The 18,608-nt window shown below is 39.1% G+C and overlaps 1 protein-coding gene across 3 annotated transcripts in view; it reads left to right on the top strand.

Moving 5' to 3' along the window:
* Positions 1 to 18,608, top strand: part of POC1A (POC1 centriolar protein A) — a 179,566-nt gene that overhangs the window by 46,051 nt on the left and 114,907 nt on the right. For all 3 annotated transcript variants that reach the window (XM_036738720.1, XM_036738719.1, XM_036738718.1), the window contains exon 8: positions 17,725 to 17,793. In XM_036738720.1, the coding sequence (XP_036594615.1) occupies positions 17,725 to 17,793 (69 nt within the window). The remainder of the gene's footprint in view (positions 1 to 17,724; positions 17,794 to 18,608) is intronic.

Below are 18,608 nucleotides of genomic sequence, written 5' to 3'. Positions count from 1 at the left end.
CATTTTGTTCGCTTTGTTAAAGTGAAGTGAAAAGACTGAAAAAAAAATAGAAGACAATGTAAGATATCTCATTGTAAAGAAACTGTCCTGGAAGACAGATCGAGAAGAAAAAATGGAAGAAATCGTATTTCAAGAAATCATATAAGAAAACTGCTCATATCTCTTGGAACCAGAGGGCAAAGTCACCACCAGTCACCTCCTGAAGGATGCCCCAAAATAAAAACTCCCAGGAACATCATAGCCAAAACCTGAAACTTCCAGGTTAAAGAAAAAATTCTGCAGGCGATCAGAAATGAAAATTTCAAGTACTGAGAAGCCACTACAGTAAGAGAGAGGAGAACTTGGAATATGATATTCCAGAAGGAAAAGATATGGGCTAATAGCCAAAAGTAACTTAATCAGCAAAACTGAGTATAATACTAGAGGGGAAAAAAATGAATCTTTAATGAAATAACGGACTTCCAAGCATTCCTGTTGCAGAGAAATGCAAGTTCAGATGCAAGAATGAAGAATAATGTGAAAAGGTAAACACAAATGGTCCATGATGAAGGAAGGACAAAGCAGGGATAAAGTGCTTTCATTCAAATACAGGGAGCTGATATACGTGTCCCCTCTGAACTCTATCATTAGGAGTCATAGAAGGAGTCTAATAGACAGCCTAGAAATAGTTCTGTTCTGTCTTGATGTTCTTAAAAGAACAATGGAAAGAGAGGGGAAGAATAATACATTGGGATGGAGGGGGAAGGGGAAGGACGATTAGGGAAAATTACCTCATGTAAGCAAAGTGCACAAGCAGAAGTCTGTACAAATGAGGAGGAAGTGTGTGTGGGGGAGGTGGCTGACACTTGAACCTCACTCATATAAACTAGTCAGAGGAGGGAAGAATATACTCACATAGGTTGGTACAGAAATATACTTTACTCAAGAGGAAACAAAAGAAAAGGCGAAATGAGGAATGAGAGGGAGGGATTAGTTGTAAACAAAACAAACTCAAAGGATATACAAAAATATTTTTGAAGTGGTCAAGAATTGGAATCTGAGGAGGTAGCCATCAAATGGGAAATGACTAAACAAATTATGGTATATAAATGTGATGGAATACTATTATTCTGTAAGAATAATGAAGGAGATGGTTTCAGAGAAATCTGGGAAAACTTATAAGAACTGAGGAAGAATAAAGTAAACTGAATGAGGAGCACATTTATATAATGAAAGACTTGGGATTTCTGATCAACAAAATGACCAACCATATGATTCCAGAGGAATAATGATGAACTCTCCTGTTAGAGATGAAAGAACTGGCTAATGTGGAAATTTGTACTGTTTAACTATACATGTTTATAAAAAGGTTTTTTTTCTCTTTTACTCTCAGTGGAGCAGGGGCTGGTGAGAGGGAGGAGGCAACTTTTGCTTATTGAAAAAATAAAATTTAATTTAAAAAAGAAGCAGCAGCTCTGGTCCCTGAGTGGGCCTGTTTTTGATTTCACTTGTCCCATGCCCTAGGAAACTGAGCCAGTTGCCACAGACATTTCACACATGTGCATTAGGAAATCCTATAGATGCCTGAGAGGCCTGTGGGGTGATGAATGGTAAAGAAGATGTGGGGACGGGGGGAAGTAGAGTGGGCTTTGTTGTTGCTCAGACTCAGTCTTGGGTTTGACTCCCTTGGTGCTTTGGCAGCTTTGAGCAGTGATTGATGAAGGTTACTTGTTTCCAAATGCAACACCTGCAGAAAGCTTCACTTCTGCCAACGGGCGAATGAAACAGAGGCTGGGTACATTAGTCTAGGGTCTGCTAAATGTGATGCCATTATAGCCTCCATTTATTGTGTGTTAACTAGTCTGTGGAAAATTCACTAGAAACTGGGGCCCTGGAGTAGTGTGTGAGCAAAGCCAACGTGAACTTTTTTTCCCCTTTTTCAGACTTTGTACTTGTAAACCCTTGGGAACCATTTCTCACTAATAGGGCTTGGACTAGTAAACACCCTTTTTACCAGGACACTTAGTCCTATCCCTTCTTTGGAAATGTGATCCTGATATAAGTAAGCCATGATCTCCTCCATTGCCTGCATAGACCTGTTTAATAGGTGATTTAACATTTCAGTTCCCAAAGCACTCCGTTATTTCTAGGACAGAATAACTTGTCTCCTTTCATTGCTTACCTTGAAAAGTATCAGAAGACTTCCTAAGTGGCCTTGCTTAATCTTTCTGAAATATTTGATTCATTCCAATTCTGTGCCTTTTTGAAATGATATCAGTCAACCTTTGTGAGAATATCAAGTCCCAGAGATGATTCAGTACTTGATACTTGCCTTTGTCTGATACTTCAGCTGATGTTACCTTTAAAATGCTTAAGCAAGTGCTTAGATGGGATTAAACCAAGATGCGAGATTGGGAAGAGGAGTTGTATCATGTAGCTGTGAGAAGATTGGAGAACACTTCCTGGAGGAGATAATGTTTTAACTGGAGAAGGATTTTAGCAGAGGCATGGAGGATGACTTCTGGAAATGGCTTGTACAACGTATGGAAGCAGAAAAAGGATGAGTTTGGTTCTAAACACAGTGAATAGGGAGTGGATTTTTATTTCCCCCTTCCTACATTTGGAGGGGGGGGGGGAGAGGGAAGCCTTAAAAATAGCCTGGAATTTTTCCATTGGAATTTTTCTAGCTTCTTATCTGGGTCATTTAGTTTTTTCTGGAATGGCCAGCTTTTGTCTAAACTCTCTTCTTGGCATTGCTTAAACTAAGCCACTGAAATGTTACCGCCTCCAGGAAGCCACGACAGAGTGGCAGAGCAGTGGTTATTTCTTGCATCTGTGTTTCTGATCTGCTGTTACTCTGCTGGCTGTACCCAGCAATGTGTTTTTTCTGGGTTTTGGTTTAGGTCGTGTTTTACTGATATGCTCATTGGTCTCTTTGCATGCCTACCCTTTCTCTGTTCGTATTATTGTGGGCTTCCTTCGAGTGTAATCCCTGAGAGGACAGGGACTATGCCTACTAAATTTTTTTTATGTTGATTGGTACTCCTGAGGTTGCAAACAGAATTTACTTTGTAATGGCTGATGACGTTAATCTTTTTTATATCCTAGAGCAGGAGTCAGTCTGATTTGTATAGCCTAGTAAACTAAGAATGATCTTTGTATTTTAAAATAAAGTCTTACTGTATTTAAAAATGTAAAGATCATTCTTAGATCAAAAAATGGAGGGAGTTGCCATTTTCTGGCCCCTTTTGTAGTACATCTCTCCTTGTGGAATATAACAGAATTCACTTAAGTTCAGCACATATTTACAGATGCCTGTTATTGGCAAGAGAGCCGTGGTGATACAGACATAAGATGTCAAATATAGTACAGAATAGTGTAGCCCATACATGAGAGAAAGTATGGAGCAGCGAGAATTCACATCTGCTTGGGAAATCAGAGGTTTGGAGGAGGTGGTGTTTTAATTGGGTCTTGGAGGACAGGTTGAATTTTGTCAGGTGTAAATGTGGGGAGGGGAAAGTAAGGTGTGGAGGTTTATCGAGGAGTGTAGTTTGTAGTGTAGTAATGAAGAGTGTAGTAGAATAGTGTTTTAGGAGTGAGGTATTAAGGTCTGAAAAATAGATCAGGGCCAGATTCTGGAGGGCTTTGAATGCTAGACTGAAGTTCCTAGGCTTGGTTTGGTAGGCAGTGGGGAGCCATTTTTGAGGGACTGGCATGGCATGGCATGCTCAGAGCCATGTTTTAGAAAGATCAATCTGGCCATGGTGTGAAGGAGAAGAAAATGGAAGCAGGGCAATTGGTGAAAAGGTGATCGAAATCATTTGGAAAGGAGGATCTAAAGGGACGAATTTTGGGGGGAAAAGCATCAACAGAACATGTCATTTGATTGAATGTGGGTAGTGAAGTAAGGAGTGACTTTCAAGCTCGGGTGACTGCTGAAGGTAGGGGTGTCATAAACAGAAGCAGAGGTCAGGAGGAGCTGGTTTTTGTCAGGTCAGAGAGGGGTGGAGGTAATGAATTTGGTCTTGGACTTGTCAAGTTGGATACATTGGCAGGAAATTCTGGTGTAGATGTGTGATAGTCATTTGGAAATGTGAGATGAGAACTCTAGAAGTTGACTGTCAGCAGCAGATTGCAAGGGATGAAGGAGGGAGTGAGAAGGTAAGAAAGTAAAGAAAAGCATCGTGAGTATAGAGTGGACTTTCTGGATGTTTGGTGGTAAAGGAGAGGTAAAAGAGGATCATAGGCAGTTCAGCAGTAGGGGCAAGAGGACCTGCTTGATTGGTTAGACTTGATACAGAATATAGAGGAATATCAGAGCTGGAAAGGAATTTAGAGGTGATTTCAAGATCCAGCCCCTTAGTTTGTCAGCTGTGGAAACAGGTCTGGAGAAGGTGCCCAGTGTCATTGGTTAACACCTTGCAAATCTCCTTACCTGAGCAAAGGCCATGATGCCTCTTTATATCAGTTGGAACAGGGAATAATAGACTAGAAACATGGATTTATTTATTTTGGGGGATGAAATATACTATAGAATCATAGCCATTTGTTTCAGTCCCTTGTAGCTATTTGTAAGAGGGTGGTGGGTGGTGGGTGGGTGGGAGGAAGTTAAATTTGGTGCTCCAGTTGTGTTTGCATTTGCTTGTTCACTTACAGAACTGGATGCATTGTGTTGTAAAAGTGATTTTCACATAGTTCACATGTTTAGCTGTTCTAGCATAAAGGTTATATTGTACTGGCGTGAACTCTTTAGAATGTCCCTGCCTACCCCACGAGCCCCCCCCCCCCCAACCTAGCTCCTGCCTCCCTTTGTTGTGGACTTTCACCTGCTTTCCTCAGGGCATGTTTACTATTGCATTGTCTCTCCGACTGTAGGCTCCGCAAGGGGAGGGAACATGTCAAATTGATCTGTGTATCCTGCACAACCTTGATTCAGGAGTTTCCATGCAGAAGGAACTCATGAAGTATTTGTTAAATGAATAGCCCAGTTTTGTTGCAATGCAACATTGTTGCAGTGAGACTGGTTTCCGGAAATTATATCACAAAGAAAGGAGATGAAGGTGATACTTTGGGTAAAAAGTAGCACTCTTGAAGAGGCTTATATACTTCTCCTCCCCTTTCCTTTTTTTTTTCTCTTAATTCCTGAGTCTCATTCTCTATTGTTTTTGCTTTGGAGAATTGCTCAGCACTTTGGGTAGATTTCTCGGGGCGGGTTGGTTAGGGTGTTTGAGAAAGGGCAGGAGAGTTGAAAGAACTGTCAAAGAACTGATCCATTTGGGCTCAGCTCAGCTCTCCTTTCTTTCCCCATAACGCAAGTTCCCTAGACAGAGTAGTGTGCCATGGGCAGGGATCTAGGTCACTAGATCATTCCTTGTAGAGAAGTCATTGTTTAAAATTGATTTAGACACACAGTTACTATGAGTTGCCTGCTATCAAGACATGGTTGGTTTGAAATATACTGGCAGTTGGCAAGACTGAAGGACCACCTCTTTGTCAGACTGAAGCAGGAGAGTGTGAGTGATGATGTCAAAGGGTGTTTTGAGATTAAGAGAATGGGAGAAGAGAGCTCAGGTTTGAATGGCCTTTGTTTTATCAATTAGATGCAAAGTCCTCAACTAAGAGAATGGGAAGAGAGAAGGGTGTGGGAGGAGCCTTGAGGACGAGGGGGGTAGGTAGTGAATTAGGAAGAAATTAAAGGACTGTCTTTCTGCAGTGAGGGCCCAGCTGAGGTTGTAGTGTACCCAGGTAGCACAATCTTCTTCCAGTCGCATTCAGCATTTTTGAGTAGGAGCAGAGGATGAGAATGGGGGAAATGATGCAGGGCCAAGCTTTGGTGGTGAGGGAACACGGGAGTGAGGGATTAATAGCAGAGGATGATGTGGAGTTGAAATGGCTAACTTTGGGGTTGATTTTGGGGAGGGAAGGAAAGTGAAGTCAGTGCAGTGGTAATGGCTTGAGAAAGCATGGAATTGATAGGAAATTATGATCCTTTAAGGGAATGTCAAGAGTTCCTAGTTGCTTAGTAGAACACCTGTGAATGCAGGTGAGCTTGAGTGTGTGACCTATGGTTGGCTGACCTCGAGTGAAGGAATAGGTCATGGGAGAGTTTGAAAAGGTATCTTTGTGGATATTCAAGTCCCTTAGTATAAGGGGTCAGGGAAGAGAGGAAGACGGTGAGCTTAAGAACAGAGGGAAAATGATGGGGAAGTTGGTACAACCATTATAATTTGGATTGACTAAGTGAATGTCAGAGGAAGAAAGGTTGCTCAGTCACGGAGGAAAAGAATGAATTTGGGAGTGACATTTAGGGACAAGGAATCAAAAAAGGAAATAAAGTTTACTTAGCATGGCCTTTTTCCTTTAAACAATTTTTTTATTATGAACTAAACAAATATAAACATATCCACATACGAAGAATGGGAAAAAAGGTTGTATATGAAGTTGAATATTTGTAACTTACTCTTTGTAACTTCTTTGCTACTCTTTATATCTTTTTTTATGTTTTGTGAAAGCTTTCTTTTCTTATTTTTCTTTTTTACTACTCATTCATTCCCTTCTACAAATCTCCCTACTCCCAACATCTCCCCTGTCCCCTAAAAAAGCCCTCCCTTGTAGCAAATGAGTTGAGACAAGTCAAATAAATTTACACATTCATTGTGTCTAAAAACAGGTCTCATTTTTTTTCCATATCTAGTCTATCATCTCTCTGCCAAGAGATGGAAACCATAATTCATCCTTAGTCTTCTGAAGTTGTGATTGGTCATTGGATTAATTAGTTCTTAAATCTTTCAAAGTCGTTTTCCTTTGTTACTGTTTTCATTGTATAAATTGTTTTCCTGGTTCTGATCCTATGAGGGTCTTCCAAGTTTCTTTTAATTGCCTTTCATCATTTTTTATGGTGCAATAATATTACATTACATTCATATACCATTTATTTAGACATTTCCCAATTGATGGCATCACCATTATTTCCAGTTCTTTGCTACTACAAAAAAGTAGTACTATAAATATTAAAAAAATTTCTTTATTCATTTTAAATTTAAATACAAAATGAGAAAAGAAAAAAAAGAACATTGCCATGTACACAGAACAACATAAGAGAAGGTTCAATATAAAACAATAAATTTCCATTTCAAGGAAATCTTTGTTTCCAAAGCTACCCAGCTTTTCTTTGCTTCCTTGTGGATTTTCTTTGTTCTCTGCTATGCACTTTTTACTTTATTTTACAAATGTTTTTGTATGTATGGTTCCTTACTCTTTCTTCAACCTCTATGGGGTATGGTGGTCATAGCCTATTCTTTTTTTTTTTAATTAATTTATTTAATATATTTAGTTTTCAGCATTGATTTTCACAAGAGTTTGAATTACGAATTTTCTCCCCATTTCTACCCTCCCCCCCACTCCAAGATGGCGAATATTCTGGTTGCCCCATTCCCCACTCAGCCCTCCCTTCTGCCACGCCTCTCCCCTCCCATCCCCTTTCCCTTCTTCTCTTGTAGGGCAAGATAAATTTCTATGCCCTATTGCCTGTGTACTGTGTATCTTATTTCCTAGTTGCATGCAAAAACTTTTTTTTTTTGTTTTTGAACATCTGTTTTTAAAACTTTGAGTTCCAAATTCTCTCCCCTCTTCCCTCCCCACCCACCCTCCCTAAGAAGGCAAGCAATTCAACATAGGCCACATGTGTATCTTATGTAAAATCCTTCCACAATACTCATGTTGTGAAAGACTAACTATATTTTGCTCCTTCCTAACCTATCCCCCTTTATTGAATTTTCTCCCTTGACCCTGTCCCTTTTCGAAAGTGTTTGTTTTTGATTACCTCCTCCCCCTGTCTGCCCTCCCTTCTATCGTCCCCCCTTTTTTATCTTCTTCCTCCTTCTTTCCTGTGGGGTAAGATACCCAATTGACTGTGTATGGTATTCCTCCCTCAGGTCAAATTCCATGAGAGCAAGATTTACTCATTCCCCCTCACCTGCCCCCTCTTCCCTTCCTACAGAACTGCTTTTTCTTGCCACTTTTATGCAAGATAATTTACCCCATTCTATCTCTCTCTTTCTCCCTCTCTCAATATATTCCTCTCTTATCCATTAATTAGATTATATTTTTTTTAGATATCATCCCTTCATATTCAACTCACCCTGTGCGCTCTCTCTCTCTCTCTCTCTCTTTCTCTCTCTCTCTCTCTCTCTCTCTCTCTATATATATATATATATATATATATATACGTATATACATACCTAGACACACACGTATGTGTATATATATATATACACACATTATATATATATATGCATATTCCTTTCAGCTAGTATGATACTGAGGTCTCATGAATCATACACATCATCTTTCCAGGTAGGAATGTAAACAAAACAGTTCAACTTTAGTAAGTCCCTTATGATTTCTCTTTCTTGTTTACCTTTTCATGCTTCTCTTGATTCTTGTGTTTGAAAGTCAAATTTTCTATTCAGCTCTGATCTTTTCACTGAGAAAGCTTGAAAGTCCTCTATTTTATTGAAAGTCCATATTTTGCCTTGGAGCATGATACTCAGTTTTGCTGGGTAGGTGATTCTTGGTTTTAATCCTAGCTCCATAGACCTCCGGAATATTGTATTCCAAGCCCTTCGGTCCGTTAATGTGGAAGCTGCTAGATCCTGTGTTATCCTGATTGTTTTTCCCCAATACTCAAATTGTTTCTTTCTGGCTGCTTGCAATATTTTCTCCTTGACCTGGGAGCTCTGGAATTTGGCGACAATATTCCTAGGAGTTTTCTTTTTGTGATCTTTTTCAAGAGGTGATTGGTGGATTCTTTCAATTTCTGTTTTACCCTCTGGCTCTAGAATATCAGGGCAGCTCTTCTCAATAATTTCTTGAAAGATGATATCTAGGCTCTTTTTTTGATCATGGCTTTCAGGTAGTCCAATAATTTTTAAATTATCTCTCCTGGATCTATTTTCCAGGTCAGTGGTTCTTCCAATGAGATATTTCACATTGTCTTCCACTTTTTCGTTCCTTTGGTTCTGTTTTATAATGTCTTGATTTCTCATAAAGTCACTAGCTTTGGAATTTCATTCCTGAAAGCTTAGCACACCTCTGGGGGCTAGCTTCCCTGACAAAAGTATAGACTCATTGGATCCTACCTGTCCTTCCTTTGAACTCTTTGAATTCTGATCTCTCAAAATGCAGGAGGCATCTTAGACTTCAGTTCAAGCACTTATTGAATGCCCACCGTGTGCCCTACACCAGGCTGGGCATTGGGGATACAGAGACAAAAACAAAGGAGTCCCTATCGTCTGCTGGGGGAAAGCAACAGGAACAGAGAGAAGCAGGTACAAAATACCTACAGAGAAAGTACAAAGTAATTTTGTACAGGGTTGGGGGAGCAGGAAGCATGAACAGCAGAGAAGATTAGAAGGACCCTGTAGGAGGTGGTACCTCAACTCTGCTTTGAAATCAGTTCTGTCAGGACCTCTCTGATGGAAGGAACATTTGTAGCCTACATTTCAGTAGTTTCTCCTCCAGCACCAATATATACATACCTTATCAACATTATACTCCTAGTATGATTATGTAATTAATAATAATAACAAATAATAGCAGAAACAGCTACAAAATCTAAAAATAAAGAAATTAAAAAATACTTTAGAAAGGCATATGAGCAATCATTTTGTACTACCATAGCAAAGTATTTTAAATGAAACTAATGGAAACTTACAGCTTTGTCATTTTCGTGGTTCCTGTTCAAGAATTGCAGTGTATGTTTGATTAAATGTATACTTTTTTTTAATAGACAAAAGTACCTATGGACACAAAATTGAAAATTAGCCACCTAGAGATGTGTTGTAATGGTAGCATCAGAATCAAGATCCTGGCCACTGTTAACAGTAGAGAAAAAAACATGCCTTGAGACTGCTATACCATTATGGCTCTGCTGGGTTATATTGGACTGAAGCTAGAAAATCCTTGGTAAGCTAAGCCAAATTTGATCTATCATACAGAAATGTAGTCATCCTCACTCTCCCCTGCCCTCCAAGCCTTTGATGTTTCACTGACTTCTCAGGTTTTTATTTCGCCTTTTCTTGGTTCCAAAATCATCCTTCTTAGAAGAGACAGCTGTAATAATTTGTGTTGATTGCCTTCTAGCCTCATTTGCCACTCCAGCCAGAACTTTGTCTTGGGCTTCAGCTGTGTGTTAAGGCTTGAAGGAGGGTTTATATTGGACTCCAAGTCAGGATTTCAGACAGTGCCACTGAGAGTTATATCAATAAGCTGTCATATCAGTTTGAATATTAGCCACATTTCCCCCCAAATCTGGCTTTTCTAAAACATCAATGAGACCCGCAATTGGACCCTTAGCAGCGAATACTAGTCTTAATTATGTGGGAAGATCAGGAAGTTGAGAACAATAGTGAAGGAGATGAAAATAATTGGTAAAAATGAATAAAATTGTTTTAAGTAGATGAATTCAACAGCAAATGCTTATTAAATATCTCTAGTATGTAGAGTGCTGTCTTGGGCTCTTGGGAATCCAGGGAGAGTGAAACCCAACTTATGTGTTCTGGGATGGGATGTCATTTTGAGATGGTGAAGCTTTGATCTGGCTTTGTTATTCCTCTGTGCTTATGATTATTCAGAAATATCTCTTGAGACCCATAGGAGATGAGACTGTTGCTAGGTGCCTCTGCTACCCCGCCCCCCCCCCCAAAAAAAAACCCCAACAACAACAACCCCAGAACAAACAAAAACACATTAGAATCTGTATGTCTACACATGCTTGTTTTTGTCATTTGGTTCCCTATGTGTATATACATATGTATGGTTTAAGACAGATCTGGCTGAGACCCATCTGCCAAAGGTATATTAAAGGTGAAACATTAGCTCTGTCCATAATTGTCTTTGAACAAGCACTGAACCTCTCCCTGAGCTCCTAGCCTGATACATTACCCTAGAGCTCTTCTTGGGCTAAAGTATCTAGCTAAGGGCTTCAGTATCCTGCAGCCACTTCAAATGCACACTTGAAATTGTTCTCTGACTAGTTCTACTATCCCCTTCCTGAGGGATATATTAAGAGAAATTGATGGTTAGAACTCTGAGCCTTCAAAGAGCAGGCAAATCGAGTCACTGTTCCTGGACCTGATCATTCAGTCAAATAAGTATTTATCAGGTGCCTTACATCATGGGAAAGATTAAGGAATAATGAAGCAAAGACATGACTTTATGTCATTAGAAAACTTGCAGTCAGGATGGGGAGACAAGACTTAATATATAGAAACCAACATCCTTTGTCTGCCTGCCGTGCTGGGACTTTTAGCCTGTGTGCCAGTATGAAAGCCAAGAAGTCAGAGTCAGATGGGTAGGCCGTGCATCCCTCAGACACTGTGTGCTCAGGGCCAGACTGAGTTGCCAGGTTGCCTCGTTCTTTGAAAAGTAGACATGTGGTTTTAGGAATATGTTTGTTTTTTTTTTTTTTTTAACAAATTTTGGTGAATATTTTCTGTTTCTTACATCACTATGGTTAACTCATGTAACCCAATCAGCACAACTGACTGAAAATTGAAAAAGTCCGAAAACATGTGCAATATTTACCACCTGTGGGCCCTCTACTTCCACAAAGGGGTAGGTTGGAGGTGTCTTCTCATGACTTCATTTGAGGCCTTTTTGATCTTGTAAATTTTGTTATGTTTAGGTGTGTATGCATCCTTTCCATTTCCATTGTACTTCCTGGGCATATTGTTTTCTTGGCTGTATTTAATTTACTCTGCATCAGTTCCTACAGACTTTTCCATTCTTTGTAGTCATCACACCCATCATTTCTTACAGCACAATATTACTTGATATGGATGTGCCACAATTTGTTCAGCCATCGTCCAGTTGATGGATATCTATGTTTTTAATTCTTAGCTATCACAAAAAAGTAGGGCTACAAACATTTTGTAGTGTATAGGTACTTTCTTCTTATTGATGGCTTCCTTGGCCTAGTAATGGTGTCTCTGGTCCAAAGAGTGTGGACATTTTAGTCACTTTATTTGCATAATTCAAATTATTTTCCAAAATGGTCATACTAATTCACAGTTTTACCAGCAATGTATCAGTGTGCCTATCATCCCACAACTTGTCCAACACAGAGCAAGATATCGCTATTCTTTTTTTGCTAATTTGTAGGGTGTGAGGTGAAACCTCAGGGTTGTTTTGATTTGCATTTCTCTCATTAGTGATTTTGAGCAATTTTTTCATGTGGTTGTAAATGCTTTGTAGTTCTTCTTTTGAGAACAGTTTGTATCTTTTAACCATTTATCTATTGCGAATCAACTATTAGCCCTATATATGTTTGTTAATTGTTTATGTATCTTGGATACCAAATCTAATCAGGAAAATTTGGTAGAATCATTTTTTTCCCATTCTACCAATTCCTTCCTTATCCTAGATGCATTAATGTTGTCTGTGCAGAAACTTTTCGGTTTCAAGTAATCAAAATTATCTATTTTATCTTTTGTAATTGCCTCTATCGTCCGTTTAAGAGTACATCTCCTAACCTGTGAGAGGTATATGATCTATTTCTCTTCTAATTTTTTTATAGTACAATCTTAAATATTAAGGTCAGGTATCCATTTAGAATGGACTGTGGTGTGTGGTTGGTCTAAGCCTAATTTCTGCCAGACTGCTTTCTAGTTTTCTGAGCACTTTTTATCAAATAAAGAATTTTTCCCTAGGTAACTTATATTTTCCACTTTGTCAAACACTGATATAAGTTCAGTTGAGTTCTGTGGTTTCACATTCTCCCTTGTCTTTTCCATTGATCTGCCTCTGAATTTTTTAACCAATGCCAGATGATTTTGATGACTGCTTCTCTATAACATAGTTTGAGGTCTGTAAGTGCTTTCCCCTCTTTGTCCTTCTTTTCATCATTTCCTTGATTTTCTAGATCTTTTGTTTTTCCAAATTAACTTTATTATCTTATTAAGTTCTATAAAGTAATCCCTTTGGTAATTTGATTGGTATAGCATTAAAAGTATAAATTAATTTTGGTAATATTGTCATTTTTATTATATTGGCACAGCCTAGCCATGGGCGCTGAATATTCCTCCAGCTATTTAAGTTGTTTATTTCTTTAAGGACCATTTTGTAATTAAATCTGTACAAGTCCTTTGTATGCTTTGAGAGTTTGATCCCTAGATATTTTTGTTGTTGTCGTTCAGTCATTTCAGTTGTCTGACTTTTTGTGACTGCATTTGGGGTTTTCTTGGCAAAGATGCTGGAGTGGTTTGCCATTTCCTTTTCTACCTCATTTTACAAATGCATAAACTGAGGCAAATGAGATAGATAAATGGGATTTCCCTTTCTATGATTGCTTTTTGTGTTTTGTTGTTATTATATAGAAAAGCTATTGACTTTTGAGGTTTTGTAGCCTGCAAATTTGCTAAAGCTGTTATCTCAATTAGTATCTTTGCTGATTCCCTGGGGTTTTCCATCATATCACTAGCAAACAGGGATAGTTTTGTCTCTTCTTTACCTATCTTTATTCGTTTAATTTTTTTCTCTTTATCTTATTGTTATTGCTAGTGTTCCAGAACTATATCAAATAATAATGGAGAGAGTGGGCGTCCTTGCTTCATTCCCATATTTTTGGAAAAGAGTCTAGCATATCTCCGTTATATTTGATACTTACTTTTGCTTTTAGATAGGTGTTTTTTAATGATATTTAAAAGTTTCTCTCTATGCCTATATGGGGGTATACTATTTTTGTTAAATCATTCAAGTGAGGGACACTTTATATTATAGCCAAGATTTTTCTCTTTCTGACCCAGAAGTCCCTACTTGTTTATTGGGAGCCTTTGCCTTTTTGATAAACTGGGCATTTCTCCTCAGACTAGGTAGCTCCTGGTACCTTTTCTGGGGCTACCACCCAAGGTTTTAGATAGAATGAGATTTTGCAATAAAAACTGCTCCTGGTTCCAAATATCTTTTCTAGGTAGTATCCCATTTTCACATCCTGTTTACTGAAATCCAACAGGTTATTGATTCAAGGGAATGGACTATGTGCAATTGGGGTCAATCAAATATGTTCTTTCATTACTTAGGCAAAAGTCTAATGTTTGACTCTCTTTGGAATGGATTTCTATGAGACAAGCTGTGATTTCCCCTTTGAAATAGCCCCCATTTGTGTGGGGTGATGGTGATGTTGATGATGATGATGATCATCATGATCATCTAACATATATGTAATGCCTTTAAGGTTTGCAAACACTTTGTGTATATTCTCCCTGAAGTGGATGTGAACTTTTATGTCCTTCTCAATGCATTATTTGCCCACCCAAGGGCCACGTGAGAAAGAATAGTTCTGAGCTACCCAAGGTACTGCATGTTTGCTGAACAGCAGCAGTGAGGGGCTTTTGGCATTGGCATTGATGTCTCTTCCTGTCTAACTTATAAACCCCTCCATTAACAAACATGGCTTCTAATGGTCCTAGGGGCTATAGCAGGGAGGGGTTGGGAGCAGCATACCTGGTCTTATTAGCACAGTGGCAAAATGTATTACCTGAAGTGATAGACTAAGTCTTTCCCAATTAATTCTACTGTCTTTTCTTTCTTATTTTCTGTTTAGACCATATGTACCTTGTTTGTATATATTTGCTTGCTTCAGGGATTGTCTTTTGCCTCTTTTTGCATCCCCAGCATTTAGCACAGTTCCTGACACATATTAGATGCTTAATAAATTTTTATTGACTGACTAGGTTGGTCAGGTGCTGGCTCTTTGGGTGACAGTATTTTAGTCTCTATGAGTGCCTGTCCTAATTGGTCCTGAGAGTAAATTATGCCCCTGATTCTGAAAGGTTACATAAAAAACAGAATGCCAACCCAACATTGGAGATCTGATTGCCTCTGTACCTGAAAACTAACTGCTATTACCTACAGAGGTGGGGATAGTATTTGACTGTTATCACACTTCTCCAGACAAGTGGGCTGCTTTCTTCTAATACCTATTATTCTTTTCAAAGAACTCTATTGCATAGTGTATGACATATGAAGACTTTAATTGGGTAAACATTTCAGTAGTCAGGAATGAATTTAGTAATTCATAGTTTTAGTTTTCATCAAATATTAGAGCACTTGACCTATCTTGCTGACCCCACTCAGCAGGGCACAGAATGCACAACTCCACCACTAAATGTTTGTTGAATGAGGCTCACCCTTTTTTTAATGCACAATCAGCTCTTAATTTGGAGGGTCATGGAATTTGAGTGACTCTTGTCAAAGGCAAAAAAAAAAAAGCCTAGTGACTATAGTTGTGGGTTGGTCTGGGCAGGGTCTCAATTTCTAGCTGGGCCACTTTGGGAACTTATATGATCTTCCTAGAACATCTGGCTTATACTTGGCCTTCCCAAATAGGATATGATCCTGAAAATGGTCAGAGAATTAGAATTCCATTTGCTTTCTTATCGCCTTCTCACTGTGATCCCACTCTTAGAACTTGGTTTCTATACATAGTGTACCCAACTTGACATTTTGTGGTCATGGTTGAATGAGGTCAGGCAAGGAACTGAACTCACAAGTATTTGTTTAGTCATTTTTTTGTTACCGAAACTTCTTAGAAACTAATCCTAGTTAGATACCTGTGCTAAGGCAACGTTTTCTTTATTTAGGCTTTATATATTTTTTTCTTCCCTCTTCTTCCTGACTTCCCCCCCCCCCCTTCCCTTCCCAATTATACATTTCACTTTCCGTTTGTGTGGAGAACATGATGAAATGAAAAGTGTACCAGGTTTGAAGACACATTTGAAATGTGGCTTTGCCATGTATTCACCATGTGACCATGGACAGGCCACTTCACCTCTCTCCCCTCGGTTTCCTTATCTGATGATAATTCTTTTCCCTGTCTGTCTTACATAGTTGTTACGAGAATTAGGTGAAAGAATTATATAAAACAGTACATAGCTATTGTTACTATGGTGCTTGTTTCTGACAAAAATATGATTGTTCAAATACATTTGATCTAGGATGTTCCAATGGGAGAACTGTCCCCGATTCTCTCTTAGCCCTGGGTACATGCAGTGAGGTGCTCCCATAACTCTTGTACCATCCTACCTTTGCCACTTGAGGACAGCTACCTTAGCAGCAGATGTATGGGAGGCATCTCTGTTGTTCTCTGCAGTATATTTGGTGCCCACTCTCTTTGCTCATGTGTTGGGCTTGTGGTTACAGGGAGTAGGATATTGTTGGCACTGTGGATCCACAGACAGTTTTGTAATCGTTTAGTGAGAAGTGGGGTAGCTATATTTGAAGAAGCTAAAATTGTGGATACTTTCCAGTCTTTCCAGAATACTTCCTTGTGACACTCCTGCCCCATTCTGTTTTTTTTGACTAAAGAGTCCAACTTTTCTACATCTTGGTTATTCTCCAGTGCCAGCTATTACTCAGAGAAATCTCCAAGATACTTAAGTATTTCTAGAGTCAGAAGGGTTAAGATTAGTGCTGCATGAATAAGCACCAGTAGTGTACTTTGGGGAAGCAAGGCTGTTTGGGGAGGGGGGATGGCCCTAACCTTTGAGGTTGGTATCAAGGAAGGAAACCATGGCTTTCTTCATGTCCTTTGTCAGAGACGGAACCAGATGTCTGCAGGCTCGATTGAGTGTAGCAGCACTTGCACTTTTATCTCTGCTAGGTGAGCTAGAGACGGTCCAGCTGTGCACTTTGGTGAACTTTGCTTTAATTCCCTAGGCAACTTGGAAACTTGAAATGTAATTTTTTCTTTGACTGGGGACTACACAGGATGCTCATGGGCTATTTCTTTTTTAAAAATTTATTTTAAGAAATTACTTTCCTTTACATGTATAATATTTTCTCATCCAGAGAACCATCACCAGTAATAAAGAACATGCAAGGGAGTGGGGGGGGGCAGTTCAGAAAACTGGATGAACATGTTAGACAAAATATGAGGGTTGAACTAGAATGGTGCTTATGTAAGGAGAAAAAAGAAGACACATATGAGAAGTATTATGAAGCAGTACACAAGCAATACAAGAAGTATTACGTAGAAACAACAGGATTGAACAACTGATTAAATATGCTGAATGAGGGAGAATGACGAGTCAGTGATTACATTAAGACCTGGATGACTTCAAGGATAGTGTTGCCCCTGGCTGGAATGGGAAGTTTGGAAGAGGGTAAAGTTTTGGGGGGAAATGAATTCAGGTTTTGGACATGTTGAATTTAAGATGTCTACAGGGTATTGAGTTTGAAATAGCCAATAGGAAGTTGAGACATGAGACTAGAGCTCAGGAGAGAGACTAGGACTGCATGTGTAGATTTAGGAGTCATTAGGCTTAAGGCCTTTAGTCATAAGGCCTTGGGCCTTACTAGAGAGTTAACAGAAGTGGGCATCCTTTAGATAGAAAGTAGTTAGAAATGGGAAAGAGTCTCTTGGAAGCAGGATAGCTAATGGCTTATGGACAACTTTTTTGATATTGGTAGGGCGAAGAAGGGGACCAGATGTGGGGGGGCAAGGTGGAGGGAGCAGGTACAGATTATCGGCATTTTTCTGGAATTATGAATCATCCAGAGAGATGCATATTTAGGATGCCATCCTCCTGCTTAAGATTCAGTCCTGGGGAGAGAATTATTTATATTTTAAAGGCTTTGTATTAGCACCAGTTTAACATAAACTTTTCTTGTTCTCTTTACATGTTATAATTTAGTATCATTCTTTCTTTTTCTCCTCTTTCCCTCTCCATTCCCAACTAATAACAGGGGCCAGCTACCTGTGTTGCCTTTTCAAGATCAGGGGAATTATTTGCTTCTGGAGGTGTTGATGAGCAAGTAAGTATAAACATCTGTTCGGCACACATTTGGACTCTAGATGGTGAGGCCATGCCACTCTTTTCTCCTTTGTGTTTGGAGACCTGTGGACTTTAAAATGAGGTGCATTCTCTAATTAGAAAAAATGGCAGCCTTCAGGACTAGCTGCTTCCACTTGGTAAAACAAGGTATGTCGTACTCGTAATTTTCTCCATTGTTCTTATTTTTGGTGGTTTCTTCTCCCTTTTCTGTTGTATGGGGGAAATTTAAGTACATGAGAATATGGGTTGGATTTGATGCAAATGGCCAGTATAAGGATGGGAATTTTTAAATGTACATTTAGTTTTTCTTTCACGTGCTGGAGCCCTTAACAAATATCTTAAAGTCATTAATGTAAGCACCAGCCTTGCAGGTATACATAGCTTGAAAATTTATTAAACCTGTAAAAGTTCCCTTTGCCTTAAAGAATGCTTTGATTCCACTTGGTTATGATACCATAATGTTATGGGGGTGAATCTAGGTTTCTGTTGCCATTTTATTAGAAAGGAAAATGGAGACATAGACATGTTGGGTGAATAGCAGAAGGCACAGAGCCAGTTGTGAACTCGCTCCTGAGTCCCAGTGTCTGTGGCTTACAGAATGACAAGGACAAGTGTGAAGCTTTTCATTCTGTAATTCCTTTGTTTTCCTCTCATCAAATAAACATTCATTAAGTACCTATATAGTGCCAGCCATGGTACTAGGGATAAAAAAAGAAACCAAAGACAGTCCTTGTCCTCACAGAGCTTACAATCTAATGGGATAGGATTTTAGAATGGATCTACCAAATAATACAT

Source organism: Trichosurus vulpecula, chromosome 9 (assembly GCF_011100635.1).
Source record: "Trichosurus vulpecula isolate mTriVul1 chromosome 9, mTriVul1.pri, whole genome shotgun sequence".
NCBI lineage: Eukaryota > Metazoa > Chordata > Mammalia > Diprotodontia > Phalangeridae > Trichosurus > Trichosurus vulpecula.
The sequence above is the reverse complement of the archived record's forward strand: the minus strand, read 5'-3'. Positions and strand labels throughout refer to the sequence as shown.